Source organism: Geotrypetes seraphini, chromosome 10 (assembly GCF_902459505.1).
Source record: "Geotrypetes seraphini chromosome 10, aGeoSer1.1, whole genome shotgun sequence".
NCBI lineage: Eukaryota > Metazoa > Chordata > Amphibia > Gymnophiona > Dermophiidae > Geotrypetes > Geotrypetes seraphini.
In genome coordinates, this window is record NC_047093.1 from 56,222,501 (window position 1) to 56,249,780 (window position 27,280).

At 43.0% G+C, this 27,280-nt stretch overlaps 2 protein-coding genes across 4 annotated transcripts in view; both read left to right on the plus strand.

Annotated features, from left to right (window-relative positions):
• Window positions 1-9,314, plus strand: part of GTF3C5 (general transcription factor IIIC subunit 5) — a 39,152-nt gene extending 29,838 nt beyond the window's left edge. For all 3 annotated transcript variants that reach the window (XM_033961597.1, XM_033961598.1, XM_033961599.1), the window contains exon 11: window positions 3,201-9,314. In XM_033961597.1, coding sequence (XP_033817488.1) covers window positions 3,201-3,364 — 164 coding nt within the window. In that variant the 3' untranslated portion in view covers window positions 3,365-9,314. The remainder of the gene's footprint in view (window positions 1-3,200) is intronic.
• The window catches only part of CEL (carboxyl ester lipase), a 37,078-nt gene continuing 18,481 nt past the window's right edge, over window positions 8,684-27,280 (plus strand). Inside the window, exons 1-2 of the mRNA XM_033961039.1 lie at window positions 8,684-8,749; window positions 24,849-25,002. Coding sequence (XP_033816930.1) covers window positions 8,684-8,749; window positions 24,849-25,002 — 220 coding nt within the window. The remainder of the gene's footprint in view (window positions 8,750-24,848; window positions 25,003-27,280) is intronic.

The window sequence follows — 27,280 nt, forward strand, 5'->3', positions numbered from 1 at the left end:
CACAAGTCTACTCAAGACAACCCTCCCCCTGAAGTATCCATCTTTTAAGCAAAACTCTGTGGTACCCCCACCTGTTGGTCCCATTGACGCTTGAAGTCAAGCACGCTACTGGCCTCGACCACCTGGCGAGGAAGACTATTCCATCGATCGATCACCCGTTCGGTGAAGAAGTATTTCCTGGTGTCGCCATGGAATCTTCCCCCCTTAAGTTTTAACGGATGCCCTCGTGTCGATGTGGGACTCTTCAGAAAAAAGATTTCTTCCTCCACTTCAATGCAACCCGTGATGTATTTGAATGGTTCTATCATGTTCCCCCTTTCTCTGCGCTCCTCGAGAGAATATAAGCGCAGTCTGGTTAGGTGTTCTTTGTATGGGATGTCTTTAAATCCTGAAACCATCCTAGTGGCCTTTCTTTGGATCGACTCCATTCTCTTCACATCCTTTTGGTAATGAGGCCTCCAAAACTGGACACAGTACTCCAGGTGAGGTCTCACCAGGGATCTATATAATGGTAGTATGACTTCAGGCTTTCGGCTGATGAAGCTCCTTCTGATGCAACCCAGCATTTGTCTAGCCTTTGCTGAAACTCTCTCCACCTGATTGGCAGCTTTCATGTCTTCTCAGATGAGAACTCCCAAGTCCCTTTCTGCAGTAGTTCTTGTTAAGTTTTCACCGTTCAGGGTGTATGTTCTGCATGGATTTTCGCTCCCAAGGTGCATTACTTTGCATATTTTGGCATTAAAGTTTAGTTGCCAAGTTTCTGAGCAAGTCATACGAGGGGTTACTGAAAAGTTCTCAGCCCAACCAACTTCCTAAATTCTGAGCATTATTTTGCCACTGTAGCTGAAAAGAGTGTTATTTATTTTGCAAAGTGCCAATTTGCAGAATCATACAGCTCTGTTTTGACATTGTTTCAGATTATTGATTGAGCCATGTCAACGAAGAGTGTGGAATTTTCAAGTGTGGAACTCCGAGCTGTTATGAAGTTCCTATTCCTGCAGAAAAAAACTCCAAAGGAAATCCATGAACATATGATGCAAACATTGAGTGACAAATGCCCATTGTACTCCACGGTGAAGAAGTGGTTTGCAAACTGTTAGCATGGAGATTTTGAGACCGACGATGCAGCAAAGTCTGGCAGACCTCAAACAGTGTCAACTCCTGAAATTGTTGATCTTGTCCATGGCCTGATTTTGACAGACTGGCGAATATCGGCTAAAACACCATAGATATCCAGGGAATGTGTTGAATGTATAGATATGCTTATTCCAATTGCAGAAGCTGTCAGCCAAGTGGGTGCCCAAATGTTTGAATTCTGACAAGAAACAACATCAAGTAGACACTTCCAAGTTGATTTTGCAGTATTTTAAGCGACCTGGTGCCAACATTTTGGAACAACTAGTTACTGTTGATGAAACATGGTTACACCGCTATGATCCTGAGACAAAACAATAGTCCATGCAATGACGGCACTCAGTTTCTCCAAGGCCAAGGAAATTCAAAACCTAAAAGTCAGCAGGAAAGGTCATTGCCGCAGTGTTTTGGGGGTCAGAAAAGTGTTGTAAAGAATAACTATCTTGCAAGGGGACAAACAATTAATGCAGAATACTACTATAACTTGCTATGCTAATTAAAGGAGGCATTGAAAGAAAAAAAGGAGAGGGAAGCTGCGGAAAGGAGTTCTCTTTTTTTGCAAGACAATGAACTTGCTCACAAGACTGGCAAAACAATGGATGTTTTGACGCAGTTGGGGTTTCAGTGCATAGACCATCCACCCTACTCGCCAGAAATTGCTCCATCTGACTATTTTCTGTTTCCAAACCTTTAAAAGAGTTTGAAAAGGTGACAATTTTTGAGTGATTCGGAGGCGATTGCGGCAGCGGAGCAGTATTTTAGTGACCAGTCATCGGAGTAGTTTTTGGAAGGGTTACAGAAACTTCAGATACGATGTGCCAAGTGTGTTGAGCTTAAGGGTGAATATGTGGCATAACTTTTTTTTTTAAGTTTCATGGCTCCACGTCATTCCTTTCATGGTTGGGCTGAGAACTTTTCAGTACCCCTTCGTAGCTTGTTGCAAATAACTGAGCTGACTCTTTCAGCTAAGTTTTTTTTAAAAGGGGCTCTAGCAGTGATCCAGGAAATTATAGACCAGTGAGTCTGATGTCAATGCTGAGTGAAACTGGAGAAATTTATTCTAAAGAATGAATTACTTGAAAAGTAGATAGTCATAGTTTTATTTATTTATTCAATTTTCTATACCGTTCTCCCAGGGGAGCTCAGAACGGTTTACAATAATTTATTCATGTACTCAAGCATTTTTCCCTGTCTGTCCCGACGGGCTCACAATCTACCTAATGTACCTGGGGCAATGGGGGGATTAAGTGACTTGCCCAGGGTCACAAGGAGCAGCATGGGTTTGAACCCACAACCCCAGGGTGCTGAGGCTGTAGCTTCAACCACTGCGCCACACACTCTCATGATAAAGCCATGGTTTAATAAGACAAAGCCCAAATGGATTTAGCCCAGGGACTTCATGCCTCACCAACCTGCTACTTATAGCTAAAGGGGTTAATAAACAAGCCACTGTATCTGGATTTTCAGAAAGAAGTTGACAAAGACCTTCTTGAGAAACAAGAAAATTAAAAAAAAAATCATGGGATAGGAAGCAGTGTTCTATTGTACACTGGGTTCTAACTAAATGATCAGTTTTCAAAAATGGAAAAAGTTAATTAGTTGAATGCACTTTTAACAGATCTGGAAATTGGAATGAATGAGGTGGGTAAATTTGTAACCAATACAAAATTATTCAAAGTTGTGACTTAGTAGCACATTTAAAACCAGTGAATATATTTTTTCACTCCACGCACAAACTCTAGAATTTGTCACTGAGGATGTGATAAAACAGTGTGGCTGGGTTTAAAGAAGGTTTGGATGAGTTCCTGCAGGAAAAGTCCATAATAAGCAGGTAGACTTGGGAAAAGCCACTGCTCTTCCCTGTAATGATAATGAGCAGCATGTAACCTTTCTACTATTCAGGATCCCATCAAGTATCTGTGATCTGCACTTGCCACTGCTGGAAACAGGATACTGGACTTAATGGATCTTTGTTCTGACCCTAGTCTGGAACTTCTGTTATGTTCATTTGGCTTCAGTTTAGAGCCATGACACTGAATTCTTTTATTATTCTTTCATTCTCATAGCTCTGTTTTCTAGCAAATCCACGCCATCTGATAGCAAAGGACAGTTAACCTATGAGTCGGGTGAGGAAGAGGAGGATGAAGAAGAGGAAGATGAGGAGGAGGACTACCAACCTTCTGAAGGCAGTGAAAATGAGATGGAGACAGAGATATTGGATTATGTGTGACAGCCATGAGCTCTGCTTATCTCTGATCCCAGTTAACTGAGGTTGGACTTTCATGGCACAGAAGAGGAAGCGTGGACTGAGAAGAGGCATGTGTCCGACATCCATTATAGCAGAGAAACTGGGTATTTGCATAGCTATGGACTGTGTTTACCAAGGGAGCAGAGAGAGAAAATTAGCTAGCCAGCTGGTGCATCATTTCAGGTTCTAAGTATGCCTGAGGAGACCATGTGAGATCAACTGGCTTGCTCAAGTATACAGCTCGGTTAGGAGCTAAGGCCTGGAATCTGTAAACAGCTCTACGATCAGCAGCTACCCACAAAGTGGCACCGATCGCATGTCAATAACGCAACAGTGCCATTTATAGAATCGCAGCCATGTCAAAGATAGGCACCGGAAATGTAGTCCAGGTTTTTCAAGGTCTACATTTCTGGGGCTTATCTGTGGTAAGAATTGTGACTACAGGGATGCCTACCGACACCTAAAGATACTTGTGGCATTAACCACGCTTGTTTTACCCTTTGGCACCGGTAGACACCTCCATAGTTGTGGTTCCGGTGTCGATTAAAGGCAGTTAAACCAATTAAAAATGGCGCCTAGCCATTTATAGAATTTGGGCCTAAATGTCTGAGTGCATTCAGTTATTGCCTTGTAAAATATTTTTTTAATAAAGTAACACAAAAAAAGATTTTGTGTTTTTGTATTGTGAATTTAATATGTGATACTTCACCGATGCTGTGAAAGGCCTTTAAATGTATCTTAAGTCAGAAGTCAGCAAAGTAGTTAGGTGTCAATGATACCTTGTAAGATTGTGAATGTGAATCCGTAGACAATTCTTTTGGGCTTTGATATATCATTTTAAATGTATCATCAAAGCGGTTTATAATAAAATAAGGATACTGATACGAAAGGATCCCTTTCATCAGTCACCTTGCTCTGCATGAGGAAGAGTCTGAAGTATTTGTTAGGCTTGCACAGAGTATGTTTGTCCAAATCCTTTGATTTTCTTTAAATGATTTAAATGATGTATTTTAGAATTTGAGTTCGTTTTTCTTCATAGGACTAATGAGGAAAAATCTTCCTTTTTTATTGAGAGCATGCTGTGTTCTTGGAGGCTCAGATCTCAACACCTGTTCCTGTACACATCCACATCTTAAAGCTTGTTTTCGCAGTGTCTGCCCTGGGAGTTTGGCTGCTATATCTTGCATTCTGTGAACTTTACAGGTGTACATACTGTAAATCTCTTGCAGAAGTTATGCTAGACAAAGACAAACATCCCTGAGCCTGGCCATATGGTGCTTTTCTTTTTTTCGATAGGTGTAGATTTGATCTGTCACATTTTTTTCTCACTAGATCTGCAATCTACCCTGCAAATTTCTCACAATTGTTGGGACCCTAGATTGGGACTTCACCCTGCAAATTTTTCACAATTGAGGGGACCCTAGATTTGTAATCTACCTTGTTTAACAGTATAGTGCTGCAGTCCCCTTTCTCCTGCTGCTGTGACCTAATTGTGTTCAATGTATACCAATCCATGCAGGCTGGAGTGACAGCAGTGCAGGTGCTGTGATGCAGGGTGGGGGTGAATGCTAAGGTTCCTTACAAATATTTTATGGATGCCTACTAGTCTTAAAGGGCTTGGCTTTTTTCATGCAACTCAGGAGTTTTACAGACCTGAGCTCTGTCAGTGCTTGCTGACTTAGGAAGAGAAATGGGGAGAGGAGGCAGTAGTGGTCCTATAACTGATGTGCTGTCTCTCTTTAGGTCTAAATGCAGCAGTCTTAGATATGTAATAATCTTAAAAACTGTCTTGAAAATGGGAGAAAATTATCAAAAATTACAAAGACTAGGGGGGGGGGGACACTCAATGAAGTTACATGGAAATACCTTTAAAACAAATAGGAGGAAAAACAATTTTCACTCAAAGAATAGATAGGCTCTGGAACTAGTTGCTGGGGAATGTGGTAGCAGCATTTAGCATAGCTGGGTTTAAAAAAAATGTTTGAACAAGTTCCTGGAGGAAAAGTCCATAGTCTGCTATTGAGACAGACATAGAGGAAGCCAGTGTTTGTCCTGGGATCTGTAGCATGGTAAAGTTGCTTCTATTTGGGTTTTTGCCAGGTATTTGTGACCTGGATTGGCCACTGTGGAAACAGGTTAGATGCCCCATTGGGTCTGACCCAGTATGGCTATTCGGTTAGCAGGTGCTAGTCTTCACATAATCCCTCTGAATATCCTTACAGACCACATCTGCACCATACAGATTATGCTAGGACATAGTATGGGTGCACCCAGGATGGTCCCTGAACTTATCTGGAAAGCAGACTGAATATTGTTTCCTGACCACCTTATCTAGCTACTCCGTGCTGGAAAATGTCTATATAATGGCACTAAATATTGAAACCTTTTTTGATTGCCACAGTCTGCATGTTTTTAAAAAAATGCATCCTGTGTTAGTGTTTTTTAAACCTTAAAAAAATAAGTCAGTTTCCATGATAGATCTTGGATAAAACTATTACTCTTTGATTCCCAGCTTGTAATTTAACATAATCTCCAGGATAGTTTTATAGCCAGAGATCAATCAGTCTCCTTACTTCATTCTTCATAGCGTACAGAAAGATCCTATTTTCCATCCTTGAGTTTTGGCCAGGTACTAGTGACCTGGATTGGCTACCGTGAGAATGGGCTACTGGGCCTGATGGACCATTGGTCTGACCCAGTAAGGCTAGTCTTATGTACTTTAGATGAGGGATGATATAGACTGGTTTGTTTAGTAAGTATTGGATGGTGTTTTCTTATTGTGGTAGAATGAAGTATATTACAGCACTGGGCACAAAGGTTTTTTTTTGGGGGGGGGTATTTGTGTTTTATTCTATAAAGTATGTGATGACTACAATAGTACGTATCTTCTGGTTTGGATACACTTGTGCTCTACTGATATTGTATGTTCTTGTTACTGTTCTGTGGTTGTCATTAATGAAAATTGTTTAAAGTAAAACATACTTTAGAGCAGGGGGGGGCAACCTATGGGCTGAATGTGGCCTGCCATTGAATTTTTGTAGCCCTCAAGACTGTGGGAAATGTACATAGAAAAAAAACTCATAAGGGGGGGGAGAAGGGAAAGGGATTGGAACTTGTATACCTCCTTTTTATACTTTTATAACTACACTCAAAGCAGTTTACATACAGGTACTTCAAGCCTTTTCCCTAACCAGAGTTTGGCAATTTGAAATGCTTTTATTTTACTATTATTTTCAAAATAGCCATTCTATCAATTCTTTTCCATCATTTTTAGTTAAATTGTACTTACTTAATTATCACAGGTGGTCTATGAAGCTCTGCATTTCCGGCTCTGACATTGTTATGCCCTGCTAAGGGTGATACTGACATTTATGCGGCCCTTTGTGTATAAAGGTTGCTCTCCCCTGCATTAGAGTGATTCTAGCGTTGTATCATTGGGTGGGTTTCCCTTCAACCCTGCAATACACCTGGGGTAGTTACATTAGCAACAAGTCTGCAAATGTTATGCATTCTATGTGACTTGTGCAAGCTGTCTGTGCTATGGCAAGTGTAACAGGATCAGGTTGGACTGTCTGGCTCCAGTGAATATAATGTAACTGATGACTTTATTGTATGACTGCTGATTCTGACAGCTTAAAGAAGATAAAGAGTGGCTGCATGCTGAGACATACCAAAAATCAACTATTTATTGTAACCCAACACCACAATATTTTTACTGCAGTTATAAATTGTCCAATCTCAATTACTAATAAGGCCTTTATTAGTGATTCTTTTCACATGAGGTACATTGTCTCATAGTTTATAACCAGATAATGATTGCAGTAAATCATCTGCTTAGACTCTAATCCTTTTCTGTTAAAGACTTTTGTCTTTTCTTAGACATAACAAGGATTCATAAGAGTCTCTGAGGGTAGTCAATCTGAGTTACCATTACCTCCAGAAGTATGGCTTGGAGGCCCACCAGTCTGCCTGGCTAATGCTTATGGACCTATTTCTAAAAAAATATCCAAATCCTGCTTTACTACTAGCATTGACCCCGTTAACAAATATACAATGACTTGTAGAAAAGTCGGTTTGATTCCCAGGCTGGAGATGCTGCAGAGGCCCTGGAGGAAGGCAGACTTAGATATATCGAAAATGTCCCTCTATTGGTCCTAGTAGTGGTGTAGTAAGGGGGTTGCAGGGGTACAGACCACCCCAGGCGCCATCTTGGCTGGGGCTCCAATGCCTTGCCTCAACTGGCAGTTGGCTGCAAACCAAACTCACCTGTACCAAATTCAAGAGGGAATCGTGGTCTGTGCTTTCCAGCCATGAAGGCTCATGGTGGTGTTTCCTAATAAAGGTGAGTTGCAGTGTTGGGTCTGCTTCCCATAAGCTAAAAGATACTTTTTATTTTTTTTAGCACTGGAAGTGTATTTGGGGCAGGGGGTAGTTATGTTCTGTGCTAATCGATTAGCGCAGCTACAGTACTGCGTGTCAATTGATTAGCACAGGAACCCTTACAGCTAAAAAACTAGTTGTCGTTAGGTGCTCTTGTGACAATGGCCACATGCTTCTACTACTATTAATTATTTCTATAGCACTACCAGATGTACACAGTGCTGTACAGAATCACAAAGAAGACAGTATTATGCGTGGTCACTTATTGAGGAAATGTGGCCATTTTTACAGCTGCACTAGAAGTGGCCTCGGCGTGCAGAAAAGCCCCAGGCCTAATAATAGTGCTGGCTACATTTTAGTGCAGTTTGGTAAGAGAGCCCCTAATGAAGGACTTTAATGATTACTATTCGATGCCTTGTAAACCGCTTTGGGTGAATCTCTTCAAGAAAAGGTGGTTAATAAATCCAAATAATAAAGCTTGGTGGTTAATTACTCTCGGACCCATGTTAATCATTATAATATTGCACACGAAGCAGAATTGGTTTTCCTCCTTGCAGAAGTGCCAACGTGTTAAACCGATTAGGGGTGCCAAACTCAATAAAAACTATTCTTCCGTGGACACAGTGAAGGAGCTTGCTTAATATTGGGGTGCTTAATACCCACCGTGCTGGCTCCTATGATGCTCTGGATTTCTAGAAGCCATTCTTTTGGGTTTTCCTCCAGTTGGCTATTGGCCCAAAACTAGGCAGCAGCTGGAGAACCTCACATTGCTACACATTTAGCTGCTTATCTTGAAACATGTACAGTGATAGCCATTGCACCTTGAGATATATGTTCATATAAATAGAGCAGCACAGACTGACCGTGGGCTACACGCTGTATTCTGTGCTTGCCCTTACTTGTGTGGGATTGGGGCACATCATGAAGCTCTGGGAGATTCTCTGTCTCACGGTCACCTGCTTCCTGGTGACTGTGCAAGCCACAACGGTGAGTGGAGGTATCCTAGTGATACAAGATGAGAAGGGGGAGGGGGGGAGAAAATAGAATAATGTAAAATTGGGATTTGACATAACTGGATGAAATAATTAAACAAGAACATTCAGAAGCAGTGACCCTTGATTGCTTGTTCTGCAGTCCTTTTCCTGCTTAGTTTAAAATAATCTCTAATGTTTTTTAGCGAAAGGCTATAAAGTCTACCACAATACTTTTTTTTCTCTTGCATTGGAGGGTACTGAAGAGCTGCTATGTCTGACTTCTTTATATGGTGGGTAGTGCTTGGCACATCGATTTGATAATGTAAACATGAAATTGGTTCTAATGTTATTGGAATCAATGTATCTTCAGCAATTTGAGCCTCCTCTGGATCAATAGTGCACATATATAGATACTTCCTGAATATAGACTGTTGTAGGAGGATATTTGGTTGCTAGCCGGTATATTTTAAACCAGTGGTTCCCAACCCTGTCCTGGAGGACCACCAACCAGTCAGGGTTTCAGCATAGCCCTAATGAATATGCATGGAGCTGATTTGCATGCCTGTCACTTCCATTATATGCAAATCTCTTTCATGCATATTCATTAGGGGTTTCCCAAAGCCAGTCAGGTTTTCAGGATAGCCCTAATAAATATGCATGGTTCTTTTTTTTTTTTTTTTTTCAAATTCTTTATTCATTTTCATATTTTACATCAAGTGCACAAAATATTTAATTACAACAAATGAATACACAATATCACTTTTATATCTACTACATAAAATTCTAAACATATTTTTGTCCCCTCCCCCACCCCCCACCCTTCAAGTACTTTCCAATCATCTTATACACATTATATACCATATTATAACATGTTATGTTAAATTATTTTCATTACCCACCCCTCCATATGTGCCAAAAAGAAGACAACGAAAAAAAAGAAAAGAAGAGAAATCCTATTCATTCACTACAATATTTTGTCAAAGGCCCCCATATTTTTATAAATTTAGTATATGCCCCTCTTTGTATTGCTATTGCTCTTTCCATTTTGAATATATGACAAATTGTATTCCACCAAAATGTTAAGGTTACTATGATTCTTCCAGTTGTTGGTTATATGCTGAATTGCAACCCCTGTCATGACTAATAAAACTTGTTATTTTCTGGTGAAATTTGACTTTTTTTTCTCATCATCATTCCAAATAACACAGTATCATATGATAGTGCTACATGGTTTTCCATCAATGTATTAATTTGTGGCCAAATTGCATTCCAAAAACTTTTAATGTGGGGACAATGATACAGTAAATGATCCAATGTCCCAGGTTCCAGATTACAGTGCCAGCATTTATTGGACTTAGAACTATCTAATTTTTGCAAACGTACAGGGGTCCAAAACACTCTATGTAACAAAAATAACCAAGTTTGTCTCATAGATGCTGACACTGTACATCTCATTCTCCAAGACCAAATTAGTGGCCATTGAGATGCAGTAATTTGGTGCTTAATCTCAATGCTCCAAATGTCTCTTAGACCATTTTTTGGTTTTTTATTCAAATATCCAGATAATAATTTATACCACAATGCGGCTTGTTGCCCTAGGAAGTCTGCTTGGAAGCATAAGAACTCTAAACTATATTGATTATTCAATGTTTTCCATTCAGGGAACCCAACCTGAATGGCCTGCTTCAATTGCAACCATTTAAAACTTTGTGTTTTACTAAGACCAAATCTATGTTGCAATTGTGAAAATTCCAGCAGTTTACCTTCTGAAATAACATCATTTAGAGACCAAATGCCTGCAATAATCCAGTTCTTCCAAAGGATTTGAGCTCCACCAATTTTAATCTTGGAGTTTATCCATAAAGACTGATTAGTTGACTTGTTTATTGGGATAGGTGTTAATTTACTAATAAACCTCAACATTTTCCAAGTATCCATTAATATCTTATTTTCCCTGTATCTTCTAGGCATGTTGATACTTGGAAGATGAACTAAATTTAGGGGAAACATAAGGCGCCATTCCAAATATAACCAATCCGGTGCATTATCTATAAGTTCTGGGAGGATCCAATACATACCCTGATGTAAAATATAGGCTTGATGGTACCTATAAAAATTTGGAAAATTTACCCCTCCCTCCTTAATTGATTTTTGCAAAGTTACTAAAGCTATTCTAGGCATTTTACCAAGCCAAAGAAATTTGTTAAAATGCTATTAAGCTTTTTATAAAAGGACCCCTGAAAATAAATAGGTATCATACTCATTTGGTAGCAAACTACAGGCAATATCATCATTTTAATAGTTTGAACTCTTCCCCACCAAGAAAGATGTAAAGGGTTCCATTGCTCACACAACTCCGTAACTCTTTTTAATACAAATTTTTCATTTTCTTTTACTGTATCTTCAATTGTATTTTTAACTTGAATGCCAAGATATTTAAATCCTTCTTCCTTCCATATGAACGGAAAAGCGTCAAATAGTCCTTTTACACAATGAACATTTAAAGGTATAAGTTCAGACTTACTCCAGGTTAATTTTATATCCTGAAAATTTACCAAACATATCAATTAATTCCAATAGACAAGATAAGGTAGACTCTGGATTTCTCAAATAAAGTAAAATATCATCTGCATATGCCGAAATTTTATATTCCATATCAGAATATGGAATACCCTGTATCCCCCTTGCTTGCTGTATTGCTAACAATAAGGGTTCTAATACAACATCAAATAACAAAGGAGATAAAGGACAACCTTGTCTAACTCCCCTCTGCAATTTAAAACCTTCAGATAACATATTGTTAATACTTAATCTTGCAATCGGGAAGCTATACAATGCTTTTACCATTTGTATAAATCCAGAACCTATACCAAACCATTCTAAAGCCTGATACATAAAATTCCATTCTACCCTATCAAACGCTTTTTCTGCATCCAATGAAACTGTAAAAGCCGGTTCATCCATTTTTTAAAATAAATTTTACATATGAAACAATAATCTAGAGTTATTAGAGGAATGCCTTTTAGCAACAAAACCAGTCTGATGCGTATCTATAATATGTGGGAGAGCTTTGGCTAATCTCAAAGCCAAAATTTTCGCCAAAAGTTTATTATCCACATTTATTAAAGATATAGGCCTGTAGTTCAAAACCAAAGTAGGATCTTTATTTGGCTTAGGCAAAACAAATACTACTGATTCAGCCATAGTACCTTTAATATCACCTTTTATAAGTTGTGTCTGATATAAATTTAGTAAATATGGGGAAAGGACATTTTGAAATGTTTTATAAAATTCTACTGTATAACCATCACCACCTGGAGCGGATCCAACTCTAAGAGATCTCAATGCTGTTTCTAATTCTTTTAATGATATAGGTTCATCTAAACTCCATTTTATATGATCAGGAACCTTAGGTCCATTAATTAAATCTAAAAATTTTTTACCATCTTTTTGCCTCTCCAAATAAGGCTTGGAAGAATACAGGTCCTTATAAAATTTTAGAAATTGTTTTAAAATTATATCCGTTTGATTTGTTATTGTTTCATTATCATCTTTTATCCCATTAATGTTAGTTCTTCTTTTTTTTGCTTTAAGATAATTCGCCAATAATCTTCCCGCCTTATTAGAATTTCCATAATACATTGTCTGTTTAGAAAACAAATCTCTTCTTATCATTTTTGAAGCTAATTCATTATATTTACCTTTTGCTTTCAAAAGAGCTTACAATACATCATGTTCCCATTTACTTACCAATTTAGTTTCTAGTACTTTAATTTCTTTTTCTAACTCTATATACTGCATTTTAATCTGTTTCCTAACAAAAGCCGAATAGGATATAATATGTCCTCTCATAGTCGCTTTAAATGCGTCCCATACATTTTCAATAGATGTATCCTCCACTAAATTAATTTGAAAGAAATCACTAATTTGTGTTTTAAAATTTTCCAAAAATTTGTCATCCACAAGCAATGCATTATCAAATCTCCAAAGAGGTCTTCTATTCTCTAATTGATCTAATTGTAATTCTATCCATACTCCCGCATGATCCGAAATAATAATGGGATCAATGGAAGCCTTAATCACTTGTTGCACCTTATGTGATGAAATAAAAATATAATCTATTCTTGAAAATGATTTATGGACCTGTGAACAAAATGAAAATTCCTGATCATTAAAATGAAGAATACGCCATATATCCTTCAAATCACATGATTGAACCAAATTATCTAAACCTAAAGATTTTATACTTTTACCTGGTTTTTTATCCTTTAATGGATCCATTACAGCATTAAAATCTCCAGCCACCACTAAATTAGAAGCAGCCAGTGGTAACAACATACTCTGCAACTTTTTAAAAAATTCTGATTGATTCGAATTAGGGGCATATATATTGAACAACGTCAGGGTATTATTTCCCATACTCATATCAACATGTAACCATCTTCCATGTGGATCCGAATTTACTACCTTAAAATTGGCCATACACTTTTTATTTATAAGAACTGCTACCCCTGCTTTTTTACCTGTTGCTGGAGCAAAAAAAACATTCCTTCACCCACCCACCCACTAATTTCTGTGATTCCTTTATATTCAGATGAGTCTCCTGCAAACAATAAACATCCGCATTTTGCTTTTTTAAAAATGATAATACCTTTTTCCTTTTGAATACATGATTCAGGCCATTGACATTAATAGAAAATATCTTAAAAGACATAATATATTTTAATCATCATAATCCTCTTCTTCCCTTCTTTCATAATTAAGATCTAAAGAACTTCTCCCAATGGCACACATTTTTACCCCTAAATTACCCAATCCCTTATTAATCTTTACCTTAATCATTCTAGTAATACCTTTAATGCCCATCTTCATCCCACCCCTCCCTCCCCAATATAATGACTGCTTAAGGACACACATTGGAACAGCAATCCCAACTTTCCCACTCCCCCCCAGGCAACCAATATTTATTAATAACCCCTTTATCATTTATTAAGACAAATTCACTAACCCTCCACAATGTATCTAATTATATCTCTCTTCTAATCATAAAACCTTTTTTTTTTTTTACCATTTTAAAGTAAGTAATTTCTCTGTTATTTAACCTTTGTTCACATAACCATATTTAATTCCTAACATTCCATTAATGCATCTTTATATTCTCACCAATCTTTAATTCATTTCCCCAATATTTTATTTCATTCAACAAAATTCTATCATAAACATAAATTTAATAAATTAGTATCATTTTTCCTATATCTCATACTATCCAATCCATCAACCCCTATCATCCTTTTAATACCTAAAATCAAATATCCATATCTTCATATACTTCTTTAAAAATTGTTTTCAATTTTATAAGTTTTTATCTTCTATTTATATATAAACTTTTTTATTTCATTCAGAAAAATAAAATTTTCACTTTATAATTTTTTTTTAATATTTCCACTTTTCCAAATTAAATCCAATCCTTTTAAAACTATAATATTACAAAATCAATCTTTACATTTGATCCTTTAGTCATCTCCTTCAGTTACCAATAAATTCTTATTTTGTATCTTTCTTTTATATTATTCATTTTCCTTTCCTTTACTTGCATCTAAATGTCATATAACTTTTCCTGTCTATAATTAGTCCATTCTACATTCTTCTTCTTGTTGTTCTTTCATTCTTTACTTTCTCATTTACTGACTTATTAAATTAACTGAACTTTCATATTTATTTCTTAGCTACATCCATCCTCTCTTAAGACTCTTGACTGCCAATTGTCATTTTATTTAATATCCTTTTAGTCTATCAATTCTGCTTTCTTCTTCTTCACATCTATTTATTTTCTTGTCCATTCTTCACTTTTCCCCTTTTGTTAATTTGTCAAGTCCTTTATTCCTTCCTGTTCACTCTTTACTCCAGCCATCCATCCTTCAGTCTCCTAAAGTTCAGTCTCATGTCTTTCCAGTCCATCCTTCTTGCTTTTTCTTCTTTACATTCTTTTATTGTCTTTTTCCCTTGTCCATTTTTATATTCCTGTTCTTTGTTTCATATTCCTCTTTCTTCAACAAACAAAAGTCCCATAGTTCTTTATATTAAACTTTTTGTTCAATATCCACCAATCCAGTCTTAATATTTATCCCTTCATTTCAACATCCATTGTGCTAAAATGACATAGGTTCTGATTTTGACAGAAAGGTCTTTAGCTTTTCCGGGTCTACAAAATACAAAGATTTATCCCCACAAGATACCCTCATTTTTGCTGGGTAATATAACCCATATTTATATCCTTTTTCCTTTAATTGAGGTCTCAAATCAAGGAATTTCTTCCTAATGTTTGCTGTATTTTTAGCAAAATCTGGTAAAAACCATATTTTGGACCCTTTATAATTTAAATTTTTATCTTTCTTGGCAGCATTTAAAATTATCCCAGGACAAGCAGGCATGATATTCTCACATGTGGGTGACGTCATCTACGGAGCCCCGATGCGGAAGCATTTTCAAGCAAACTTGATTGAAGATTTAAGTTTGCTCTGCTGCTCCACGCATGCGTGCCTTCCTGCTCCACTAGGGGGCGCATCCCCTCGTGGTCTCCAGTTCAAAATTTTCCGCTGAACCTAGAAGTCGTGTTTGTTCAGGCTCTGCCCCAACTGCCTTCTAGCACCGCAATTTTTTCTTGTTTTTTCTCGATTAAGTCGCTGTGCGCGAATTTTTTCCTTTTCAACTTGATTCCTGCTTCATTTTCGACCGACCCGGAGGCTTCCAGGTCCCTGTGGCCGCGTGGCTACTCGAGCCGCGGCCACTTTCTATTCTATGTCCCGGCCTTTGACCGGCTTTAAAAAGTGCACCCGGTGCGAGCGGCTTCTTTCCATCACAGACCCGCATCGCCGGTGCATCCTCTGCCTGGGGGCCGCTCATCCAACCGACTCCTGCCCCCAGTGCGCTACCTTCCAGAACCGGGCCCTCCGTCGAAGGAAAGCCCGCATGGCGGATCTTTTCGCCCCAGACCAATCCTCTACCTCGGCCTCAAGGTCGGCCCCGGCCTTGACCTCAGCCCCGAATACCTCGGCATCGCCTCGAGACTCGACTCCGAAGTCCTCGGGACAACAGAAAGCCTCGGCTCCGGGTAAGTCCCCTCTTCCCTCTTCAGGTTCTTTACCAGCAATGAAACCAACCTCGGGGACACCGGCGACGCAAGGCGGAAGCCCCATGCTTACAGCCCCATGCTTACAGCCTCCAAGCCTTCGAGCCGTGCCTCCACCACACGGGAATACTCTGATACGAGGTCGCCTCCGGTGGAGTGCACCGAGGCAGTGGACATGCCTTCGATGCTGTCCGTGCCTGTCTTCCAGGACCTACTCCGAGCAATTATCTCGTCGGAGCTGTCCACTGCAATGGCCCATCTACAACCGGCCTCGAACTCGACCCCGCATGTGCCAGACCAGCCTGAGCCTCGCGTCGAGCCACCTCGGGGAAAAATGCGCAAGCTTCGCCGCATCTCATCCTCCTCTGACTCCTCTCCGAGGCACCCGAGGCGCTCTCCCTCCACAGACCGCCACAGGGCAAAACGTCGTGCTAAACTGACAGAAACCTCGAACCGCCGTACCTCCAAGAAGGCCCGGAGTTCCCCCACTCTACGAGGCCGTTCCCCTACACCTCGTACGGGACCGCTCAGGGTGGCGGAGTTATCACTCTCCAACCCGCGCATCCACCGAACTCCCCCTCGGACCGGGGCTCCGATCCGAGGTGTCAGGCTTTCACCGAGGGAGTCCGGGTCGAGGTCACCGATTCGACATCGATCGGAACCCCGGCATCGTCTCCGAGGGGCTCCTCGAGACGTCGGAGATCCCCGACCCCGGAACACTTTCACAGTGCTTCCCCGGTCTCGGAACGTGGATCGGAGCGGGAACCTCGATACTCGAGGGAAGCCTCCCCGTCCTTCTCCACCCGACGGATGTCTCGTTCACCGACCCCACACGGGGCCTCGGGAACATCCCGCCCATCCTTCACTCGCTTTGTCCAGGACATGGGCCACGCTTTGGACTTAGACCTCCAGTCCGACTCCAGATACTCAAAGGAGTACCTAGCGGAGCTGGACATGCCATCACTGCCCAGAGAGTCCCTTCGCTTACCGCCTAATCCGGTACTCCAACAGGCTTTCTTCAGGAACCTGGAAACCCCCTACATGGTCACAGCCGTCCCCTCCAAAATGGAAGTCAAGTACCGTACGGTACCCTACCCGGGGTTTGAACAACCGCAGCTCTCCCACCAGTCGCTGCTGGTAGAATCGTCCATGAAAAAGGCTCACCCCTCCCGAGTCTCAGCCACGGTCCCCCAGGTCGGGAAGGCCGAACCCTGGACAAGTTCGGCAGGAAACTATATCAAATGCGATGATGGCCTCTAGGGTGCAAAGCTACACTTTCACCTTCACATCCTACCTCAAACACCTCATCGGACTACTGAGAGCATTTGAGACTGACTTACCAGCCTCTCGCCAAGGAGCGTTTAGCCTGCTTGTAGAGTCCCTCTCCAACCTACGCCTCCATCTATTCCACGCGGCCTACGATGGCTTCGAGCTCTCCCCCAGAGAGGCAGCCTTTGCTATCGCCATGCGCCGACTAGCTTGGCTGTGCCTGGTCGACATGGACCCCAACTTACAGGACCGGTTGGCTAACCTCCCCTGCGTGGGAAAAGAGCTGTTTGACGACACTATCGAGGCGGCTACAAAACGCCTCTCTGAACACGAACGCTCATTTGCCTCCCTTGTCCGGCAAAAGCCAAAACCGCCCGCGTCCAGGCCATTCAGGGCCCCTCCGCGCCGCTACCCGCAAAAATCCACTCCTGCCTTCTCCCGGCCTCCGCCCAGGTGTCCGCAAGCCCACCACCGGGCCCCACCCAAACCCCAACCGCCTGCAACTACCAAACCATCCCCATCCTTTTGACAGGATACACAGAAGGGGGCTGACCCCCTCCGCCAGAGTTCCAAGCCCCCTGCCTATCGGGGGCCGCCTCAGAGCCCCTACTCCTCTCAGAAGCTCGAGATCTGCTTCGCCTGTGAGCAGTGGAGGAGGTTCCCCCCGACCAACGGGGGAAGGGCTTCTACTCCCGTTACTTCCTGGTACCGAAGAAAACGGGAGACCTATGCCCAATACTAGATTTGAGACGACTCAACAAATTTCTGGTACGGGAAAAATTTCGGATGCTTTCCCTACCGATCCTCTACCCCCTGATTGAAAAAGGCGATTGGCTCTGCTCCCTCGATCTGAAGGAGGCGTACACACATGTTCCAGTACACCCCGCTCACCGCAAGTTCTTGCGTTTCCAAGTAGGGGACCTGCACCTACAATACCGAGTCCTCCCCTTCGGCCTAGCATCGTCACCCCGGGTCTTCACCAAGTGCCTCGTGGTGGTCGCAGCTGCCTTACGCTCCCAGGGCCTTCAGGTATTCCCCTACCTGGACGACTGGCTGATCAAAGCCATGTCCAGGGAAGGGGTTATCTCAGCGACCCAACAGACTATTATCTACCTACAGAGTCTGGGGTTTGAGGTAAACTTCCCAAAATCCCAATTGAGCCCCTCGCAGTCTCTGCAGTTCATCGGGGCCACGCTGGACATGGTCCGCCTCCGTTCCTTCCTCCCCCCTCCACGTCTAGAGGCGTTAGTAAATCTGAGTCAAAGGATCTCACTGCTACCCTCGGTATCAGCTCGACAGATGATGACTCTACTAGGCCACATGGCCTCCACCGTCCACGTCACACCATTCGCCCGTTTCCGCCTGAGAATCCCTCAATGGAACCTAGCCTCTCAATGGCGTCAAGATCGGGACTCGATCGATCGCCCCGTGACAGTGACTCCTTCCTTGCAACGATTGCTCCGCTGGTGGGCCGACTCTTCAAATCTTTCCAAAGGTTTGCTCTTCCTCGCCCCCCCACACAACAAGGTGCTCACCACGGACTCATCGGAGTACGCTTGGGGAGCCCATCTGGATGGCCTACGCACTCAAGGGATGTGGTCAGCAGAGGACCGTCGCTGCCACATCAACGTGCTAGAGCTTCGGGCCATCTATCTCGCAGCTGTAGCTTTTCAACATCTGCTCCACGACCGGGTGGTTCTCATCCGAACCGACAACCAGGTAGCAATGTACTACGTAAACAAACAAGGGGGAACAGGGTCTTGGCCCCTCTGCCGGGAAGCCCTGCGCCTCTGGAAATGGGCAATCTCCAACAACACCTTCCTTCGAGCGGTGTACATACAAGGAGAACAAAACTGTCTGGCGGACAGACTCAGCCGCCTCCTCCAGCCACACGAGTGGTCACTGCACTCTCAGACCTTACGACAGGTGTTCGAACAGTGGGGGACACCTCAAATAGATCTGTTCGAATCCCCCCACAATCACAAACTGCCTCTCTTCTGCTCCCGGATGTACTCCCCGGACCGGCTCGAGGCCGACACCTTCCTCCTCGACTGGGAGGGAAAGTTCCTGTACGCGTTTCCACCATTTCCTCTGATCCTGCGGACGCTTGTCCACCTGAAAACAGTACAAGCCACCCTGATCCTGATTGCTCCTCGCTGGCCACGCCAGCCTTGGTTTTCCCTTCTACTTCAACTCAGTGTCAGAGATCCACTGCCTCTGCTTCGGTTTCCCTCTCTACTATCACAGGGTCAGGGTTCGCTGTTACATCCCAATCTTCAATCTCTTCATCTGAATGCTTGGTTTCTTTCCCCCTGACTTCTCTCCCCGTGTCTCAATCAGTCAAGGAGATATTGGAGGCCTCTAGAAAGACCTCGACGAGAACCTGCTACTCCCAAAAGTGGACCAGATTCTCAACCTGGTGCTCCTCCCACAGCCAGGACCCGGTGTCGGTCCCCGTCCCTCTGGTCCTTGACTATTTACTTCAATTATCTCACTCCGGCCTAAAGACCAACTCCATTCGAGTACACCTCAGTGCGATTGCGGCCTTTCACCAGCCCCTGGAAGGGAAAGCCCTCTCGCTCCATCCCTTAGTCTCTCGCTTCATGAAGGGTCTCCTGAATGTCCACCCTCCTCTCAAACCCCCTCCGGAGGTTTGGGACCTCAACGTTGTTCTGGCTCAACTAATGAAACCTCCATTTGAGCCCCTAGACAAATGCCATCCAAAATTCCTCACTTGGAAGATAATTTTCCTGCTTGCGCTCACTTCCGCTCGGCGGGTTAGTGAGTTACAGGCTCTGGTAGCGGACCCACCCTTCACGGTATTCCATCACGACAAGGTGGTACTCCGCACTCATCCAAAGTTCTTGCCTAGTGTCTGATTTTCACCTCAATCAGTCCATTGTCTTGCCTGTGTTTTTTCCCAAGCCCCTCTCTCATCCCGGAGAGGTGGCGCTCCACACTCTTGACTGTAAGAGAGCGTTGGCCTTCTACCTCCAACGCACTCAGCCACACCGGAAAGTCCCACAATTGTTTTTGTCCTTCGACCCAAACCGGTTAGGTCACCCAGTTTCCAAGCGCACCTTGTCCAACTGGTTGGCCGATTGCATCTCCTTCTGCTACGCTCAGGCTGGTCTCGCGCTGCATGGTCGAGTAACGGGACACAAGGTCCGAGCGATGGCAGCCTCCGTAGCGTTCCTCAGGTCCACACCTATCGAGGAAATCTGCAAGGCTGCCATGTGGTCTTCGGTTCATACTTTCACCTCCCACTACTGTCTGGACTCACTGTCCAGGAGCGATGGCCGATTCGGCCAATCGGTTTTGCGAAATCTATTTGCTTAAATTGCCAACTTCCCTCCATCCCTTTTCAGTTAGCTTGGAGGTCACCTACATGTGAGAATATCATGCCTTCTTGTCCTGGGATAAAGCACAGTTACTTACCGTAACAGGTGTTATCCAGGGACAGCAGGCATATATTCTCACAACCCGCCCACCTCCCCGAGGTTGGCTTCTTTGCTAGTTAAATGAACTGGAGACCACGAGGGGATGCGCCCCCTAGTGGAGCAGGAAGGCACGCATGCGTGGAGCAGCAGAGCAAACTTAAATCTTCAATCAAGTTTGCTTGAAAATGCTTCCGCATCGGGGCTCCATAGATGACGTCACCCACATGTGAGAATATATGCCTGCTGTCCCTGGATAACACCTGTTACGGTAAGTAACTGTGCTTTTCTATTGCTTGCTGGTATCTTAACATCTTGAATATCAGTGGTCTTGGTCTCCCTTGGTTCTCCATACGCTTTGTTGGAATCCTGTGTGCACGTTCTATTTCTAAAGGCTGTTTGAAATCCAACTGCAGTATTTTAGGTATTAAATTTTCTAAAAACTGTATGGCATTTCCTCCTTCCAAATTTTCTTGTATTCCAAAAAGTTTTACATTTTTCCTTCTGCCACGGTTTTCATAATCTTCCAGCTGATTTTTCAGTTGAGTAATTTCCAAACTGTCATTTTTACATCTTCTTTCTGCACATTCCAAAACCTCCATTTTAGCTTCCAGATCCGTTGTTCTTTTGTTTGTCATTTCCATCTGCCTATGTATATTCAATATTTCTTCCTTCATTTCTGCCATGCTGTTAACGTTTTCTTTCAACATTTGTCTTATTTGTCTTAATTCCCCCATAACTTCAGCTTTACTTAGCTCTTCCGACTCATCCCCCGGAAGCGGAACCTTACACGGAGTAATTTGATCCGACTTTTGCCTCTTCGCCGCTCCTCCGGTTTCATTTTTACTCTGCCTCGTACTCGCCATGCTCCCGCACTTCCCTCCTCACTTTTTCGCTGAAATACAAGCCGCACTGATAAACTTTTTTATTCAGCCGTTGCCCAGGTAAGAGGAGTGCCGCGATCACACGTCCATTTTGTGTGCGCGCTAAGCCATGCCCCCAAATATGCATAGTTCTGATTTTCATGCCTGTCACCTCCATTATATGCAAATCTCTTTCATGCATATTCATTAGGGTTATCCCAAAAACCTGACTGGCTGGTGGTCCTCCAGGACAGGGTCAGGAACCACTGTTTTAAACCACTGAACTTTCAGGAGTTGGTGCTTACCTATGTTGCTTCAGTTAGCTGCCAGTCCCACCCCAAAGTTATTCACCAAAGTTCCTTTTGGCTCCTAGAAGTCGCTCTCATCAATAGATTTATTCCTGCTCGTATTTTCATTTTACTTTTCTCCAATTGGAAACCACAAGAGCCTCCCTCATTCCTTTTCAGCATGGAATCAGAACTGGGTAAAAGAAAGAACCCTACTTTGACATGGCATTTGTTGTTTGCAAAGCAGCTTTGGCATCCTCTACCTACTACACAAGTAGCACAACACACAACCACACATGCCCCTTTAGCATTTGGACACTGTTGCACACTGATACTACTAGCAGTAGCGTAGTGAGGGAAGGAGGCACCTGGGGCAGTAGGGCCCAGCATCGCGGTGCCATGTGCCTCAATTATTCTCTGCTGCTTGAGTGCCCCCACCCCCCACACCTCTTGAAATGTTCACCGGCATGAGCTGCATCTTCCCCTCCTGCTTGTACCAGCCTCGGCTCTCTTATGACGTCATGTCCTGGTCCCACTGACCAGGGCGAGCAGGAAGTGGAAGATGCTGCTTGCGGTGGCAAATATTTCAAGAGGTACGTGGAGAGGAGGCAAGGCATCGGTGCCCCAGCCAAGATGGCGCCTGGGGTGGTCTGTACCCCTGCACCCCCCTTACTACACCACTACTAGGACCAATAGAGGGACATTTTTGATACATCTAAGTCTGAATTTTAGATGTTTGAAGAAAATGTCCAAAAATCCAGTAGAGGAAATGACCATTTTCAAATCGGTTTAGGACCATTTTCGAAAACAAATCATCCAAAAAGAAAAATGCATACAAATAAGCATTATGAATTTACACAAGTAATATTAGATCATCTTGGGTTGACATATCGAACATTTAACAAAATGTCCAGGGCATCATTTAGATGTTTTAAAAACAAATAAGGGCCAGAAAGGTGACCAACCTGAACAGATGACCACTGAAGGGATTAATGCATGACCCCCCCTTATCTCCCAGTGGTCACCAACCCTGTCCCACCACCCAAAAATGTGAAATATTACATACCACCCTGTATGACAGCTTCAGATGGCACACAGACATCTCAGCAGAGAGACACTCTAAGGGGTACTGCAGTGAATGTCACATAAAAGATCCCAGGTACACATCTCACCATAACTTGCTTATATTGTTTGGTGAGCCCTCCAAAACCCACCAAAATTTACTGTACCCACATGTACACCACAACAATAGCCCTTATGCCTGCCAGTGGCATCTTTAAGTAGGTACAGTAGGTTTTGGAGGGCTCACCATACACTATAAGGTTATGGTGAGATGTGTACCAGGGACTTTTTATGTAACATTTACTGCAGTACCCCCTAGAGCAGGGGTGCCCACACTTTTTGGGCTTGCGAGCTACTTTTAAAATGACCAAGTCAAAATGATCTACCAACAATAAAATAAAAAAATAACACAAAGCACACTGTAAGCATAGAAAATGTTAATCATCATTCCTATTCTAGGGTTTTTCAAAGAGGTCAAAGCAGATGACTCTATGCACTGTCACCTCACTAACAACCATACAAAATCAGACAAATACCCCCCTCCCTTTTTACTAAATCATGATAGCAGTTTTTAGCGCAGGGAGCTGCGCTGAATGCCCAGCGCTGCTCTCGACGCTCATAGGCTCCCTGCGCTAAAAACCTCTATTGCGGTTTAGTAAAAGGGGACCATAGTGTAAAATATAGACGCAGATATAAATTCAGATACATTTTGATCACTAAATTTAAAATAAAATCATTTTTCCTACCTTGTCTGGTGATTTCATGAGTCTCTGGTTGCACTTTCTTTTTCTGACTGTGCATCCAATCTTTCTTCCCTTCTTTTAGCCTGTATGCTTCCTCTCCTCCTGACCTCATTCCCCCCCCCCAACGTTTTCTTCCTCTCTCCCTGCCCTCTCTTTCTTTCTCTCTTCATGCCCCCTTTCTTTTTTTCTGTTTCTCTTTTTTCCTTCTGTCTCGCTGCCTGCCCTCTTTCTCCCTCCCTGCCCTCCCCCAAGCCACTGCCACTGCCGCTGCCATCGGATAACAGGCCCCCAAAGCCACCCGCCGCCGGCCAAGCTCTCCCTGCTTCGGGCCCACCAGCATTCCTCTCCCCGACGTCAATTCTGCCGTCGGAGAGGAAGTTCCGCTGGCCAGAACTTCCTCTCCGACGGCAAAATTGATGTCGGGGAGAGGAAGGCTGATCAGCCCAAGATCGACCTATTGGGAGAAATGCTGCCGGGTCCTGCCTTTGAGGAAACAGAAAGTAGGCAGGACCTGGCAGCAAGAGGAGCAAATCGCAAGCTTCACTGACCTGTCTCCCGCTTTAGCCCGCGAACGGGGCTCTAACATGTGCGTGCCGGCTTCCCTTCTCTTCCCCCCCCCCCCCCGACATAACGGGAAGCCGGTACAAGCACACGTTAGCCCCCGGAGCATAAGTTCTCCAAGCCGGTTTTTTTTTTTAATGTTGAGCAGCGGCAGCAGCAGCAGAATTCAGGAGCGGGCCAGTCAGGAGGGGAAAAAAGAGAAGGGAAGAAGAGAACCCACTCTGCGATCGATTGGGGTTGCCTGAGCGAGCGACCTGTCGATCGCGAGCGACGTATTGGGCACCCCTGCCCTAGAGTGTCTCTCTGATGAGATGTCTGTGTGCCATCTGAAGCTGTCATACAGGGTGGTATGTAATATTTCACATTTTTGGGTGGTGGGACAGGGTTGATGCCCACTGGGAGAGTAAGGGTCATGCCTTAATCCCTTCAGTGGTCATCAGTTCAGGTTGGTCACCTTTCTGGCCCTTATTCGTTTTTAAAACATCTAAATGATGCCCTGGACATTTTGTTAAATGTTCGATATGTCAACCCAAGATGATCTAACATTACTTTACATGTGTAAATTCATAATGTGTTTGTTTATGTATTATGTATGTCAACCCTGTAACCCGTTCTGAGCTTTTTGGGGAGGATGGGATATAAAAGGAACCGAATAAATAAATAGTGATAACCCTCACTTCTAAGCTAGGATATGTTTAGAATATCTTTTTGTCTGTATGGATTTGTGCATTTTCTTACACAGTGTCTCCTGGTATACATAGCTAGGTGGTGTGTACACTGAAGGTGGAATGGTTGAAGGCATCAATAAGAAGTTGGGACTGTTCCTTGCAGACTATATTGACATTTTCAAAGGAATCCCCTTTGCCGCTCCTACAAAGGTGTTGGAGAAACCAGAGAAACACCCAGGCTGGACTGGTATGAGAAACTTGATTAATTTGAGCTATTTCCCCTCCCCCCTTCCCACTTGGAACACAATAGTAGGACATGACATGTATGCACATAGTAGATCTTTCCAGAAATGTTTAAGATTTGATAATATAGTAAATGTAACTAAAATAAATTAGGATGAGTGGAACTAGAATTATCTAGGATGAGAGTAAATAGGACGAATATAGTACACATTGCTAGAGCTATTTAGGATGCATGTAAATATAGATTACTTAGTTGTAATGGTTAACCTATTTAGGAGGGTGTAAATATAGCATACTTAAAATGGCTAACTGTAATCTTGTGTAAACATAGCATATATATATAATAGTGTAATAATAATAACATAGTAGATGATGGCAGATAAAAATATGACTGGTCTATCCAGTCTGCCCAGCCTTACCCACTCTTTAAATTACTGATTTAATTTAAATTTTCCTTCTTCTTAGCTATTTCTGGGCCAGAACCCAAAGCTCTGCCCAGTATTGTGTTTAGGTTCCATCTACTGAAGTCTCCGTCAAAGCTCACTCCAGCCCATCTAAACCATCACAGCCATCGAAGCCTTCCCCAGCCCATCCTCAACCAAATGGCCATATACGGACACAGACCGTTCAAGTATGCCCAGTACTGGCCTTAGTTTTTCAATATTTACTTTTATTTTCTGATTCAAGATCCTCTGTGTTCATCCCACGCTTTTTTTGAACTCCTTCCTTGGGAGCGCATTCCAGGTATCAACAACCCTCTCCATAAAGAAGAATTTCCTTACAGTACTCTTGAGTCTACCACCCCTTAACTTCCTCTGGTTTTACCATTTTCCTTTCTCTGGAAAAGATTTTGTTCTACATTAATACCTTTCAAGTATTTGAACGTCTGAATCATATCTCCCCTGTCCTCCTTTCCTCTAGGGCAGGGGTGTCAAACTCAATCACTTAAGGGGCCGAAATCTAAAACTTAGGCTAAGTCACGGGCCAAATTTTTTATTAAGATACTAACTGATTTAGTGCGTACTAAATGTGCACCTTAATAAAAGGATCCCTTAGTCTTTGTAGAAGTGTAGGGTTACAATCTCTCCAACCCCACGCCAGCTCTATGATGTAAACAAAATAAATAAAAATGACTTCCTCTCTCTTTTAGGTCTTAGCTCACGCCTGCTGTCTTAGCACCAGCTCTGGCAGGATACACATTTCAAATCTGACATATTGTAATCACAAAACAGAAAATAAAATTATTTTTTCTACCTTTTATTGTATGGTCATTATTCAAATCATGTTGTGGTCCTAGGCTCTGGTTGTCTTCTGATTACTCGCTTGCCAGGGTCTCCTTCTTTCGTCTTACCTTCCGTTTCCCTTCCCTCCCCCAGAGGTCTGGCATCTTTCCTTTTGGCCCTGGATTTGGCCCTCTGTTCCTTCCCTCCCTCCATCCTGGCTTCCCGGTCTCACATTAAAGCAGCCTGCAGAGGATCGCCGGTCAGCTGTAACGATCCTAGCAGGCTGCCGTCGACCTCCACAGAACGTTCCCTCTGCCGCGGTCCCACCTCTCTTCTGACATATGGGACTGCAACAGAGGAAACATGCTGAAGAGGATATGGCAGCCTGCTAGGATCGCTACAGCTGACCAGCGATCTCTGCAGGCTGCTTTAATGTGAGACCGGAAAGCTGGGTGAACCTACAGCTGATGCAGCACTTGTACCTGTCTGCTGGCAAGCCAGGTTAAGTGAAATTTTGTAATTGTCTGGCGGGCCAGATTTTATTACACCGCGGGCCAGAGTATGACATGTCTGCTCTAGGGTATACATATTCAGGGCTTCCTGTCTCTCCTCGTAGTCTTTTGGTGCAAACCTACTACCATTTTCGTCACCCTCCTCTGGACCACTTCAAGTCTTCTTATGTCCTTCGCCAGATACGGTCTCCAAAACTGAACACAATACTCCAAGTGGGGCCTCACCAATGACCTGTACAGAGGCATCAACATCTTTCTTCTACTGGTTGCACCTCTCTTTATACAGCCCAGCAACCTTCTGGCAACAGTCACCGTCTTTTCACACTGTTTCTTTGCCTTTAGATCTTCAGACACTATCACCCCAAGGTCCCTCTCCCCATCCATGAATATCAGCCTCTCACCTCCCAGCACTTACGGCTCCTTTCGATTACTAATTCCCAAATGCATTACTCGGCATTTCTTTGCATTGAATTTTAGTTGCCAGATATTAGACCATTCCTCTAACTTTTGCAGATCCTTTTTCATGTTTTCCACTCCCTCCTTGGTG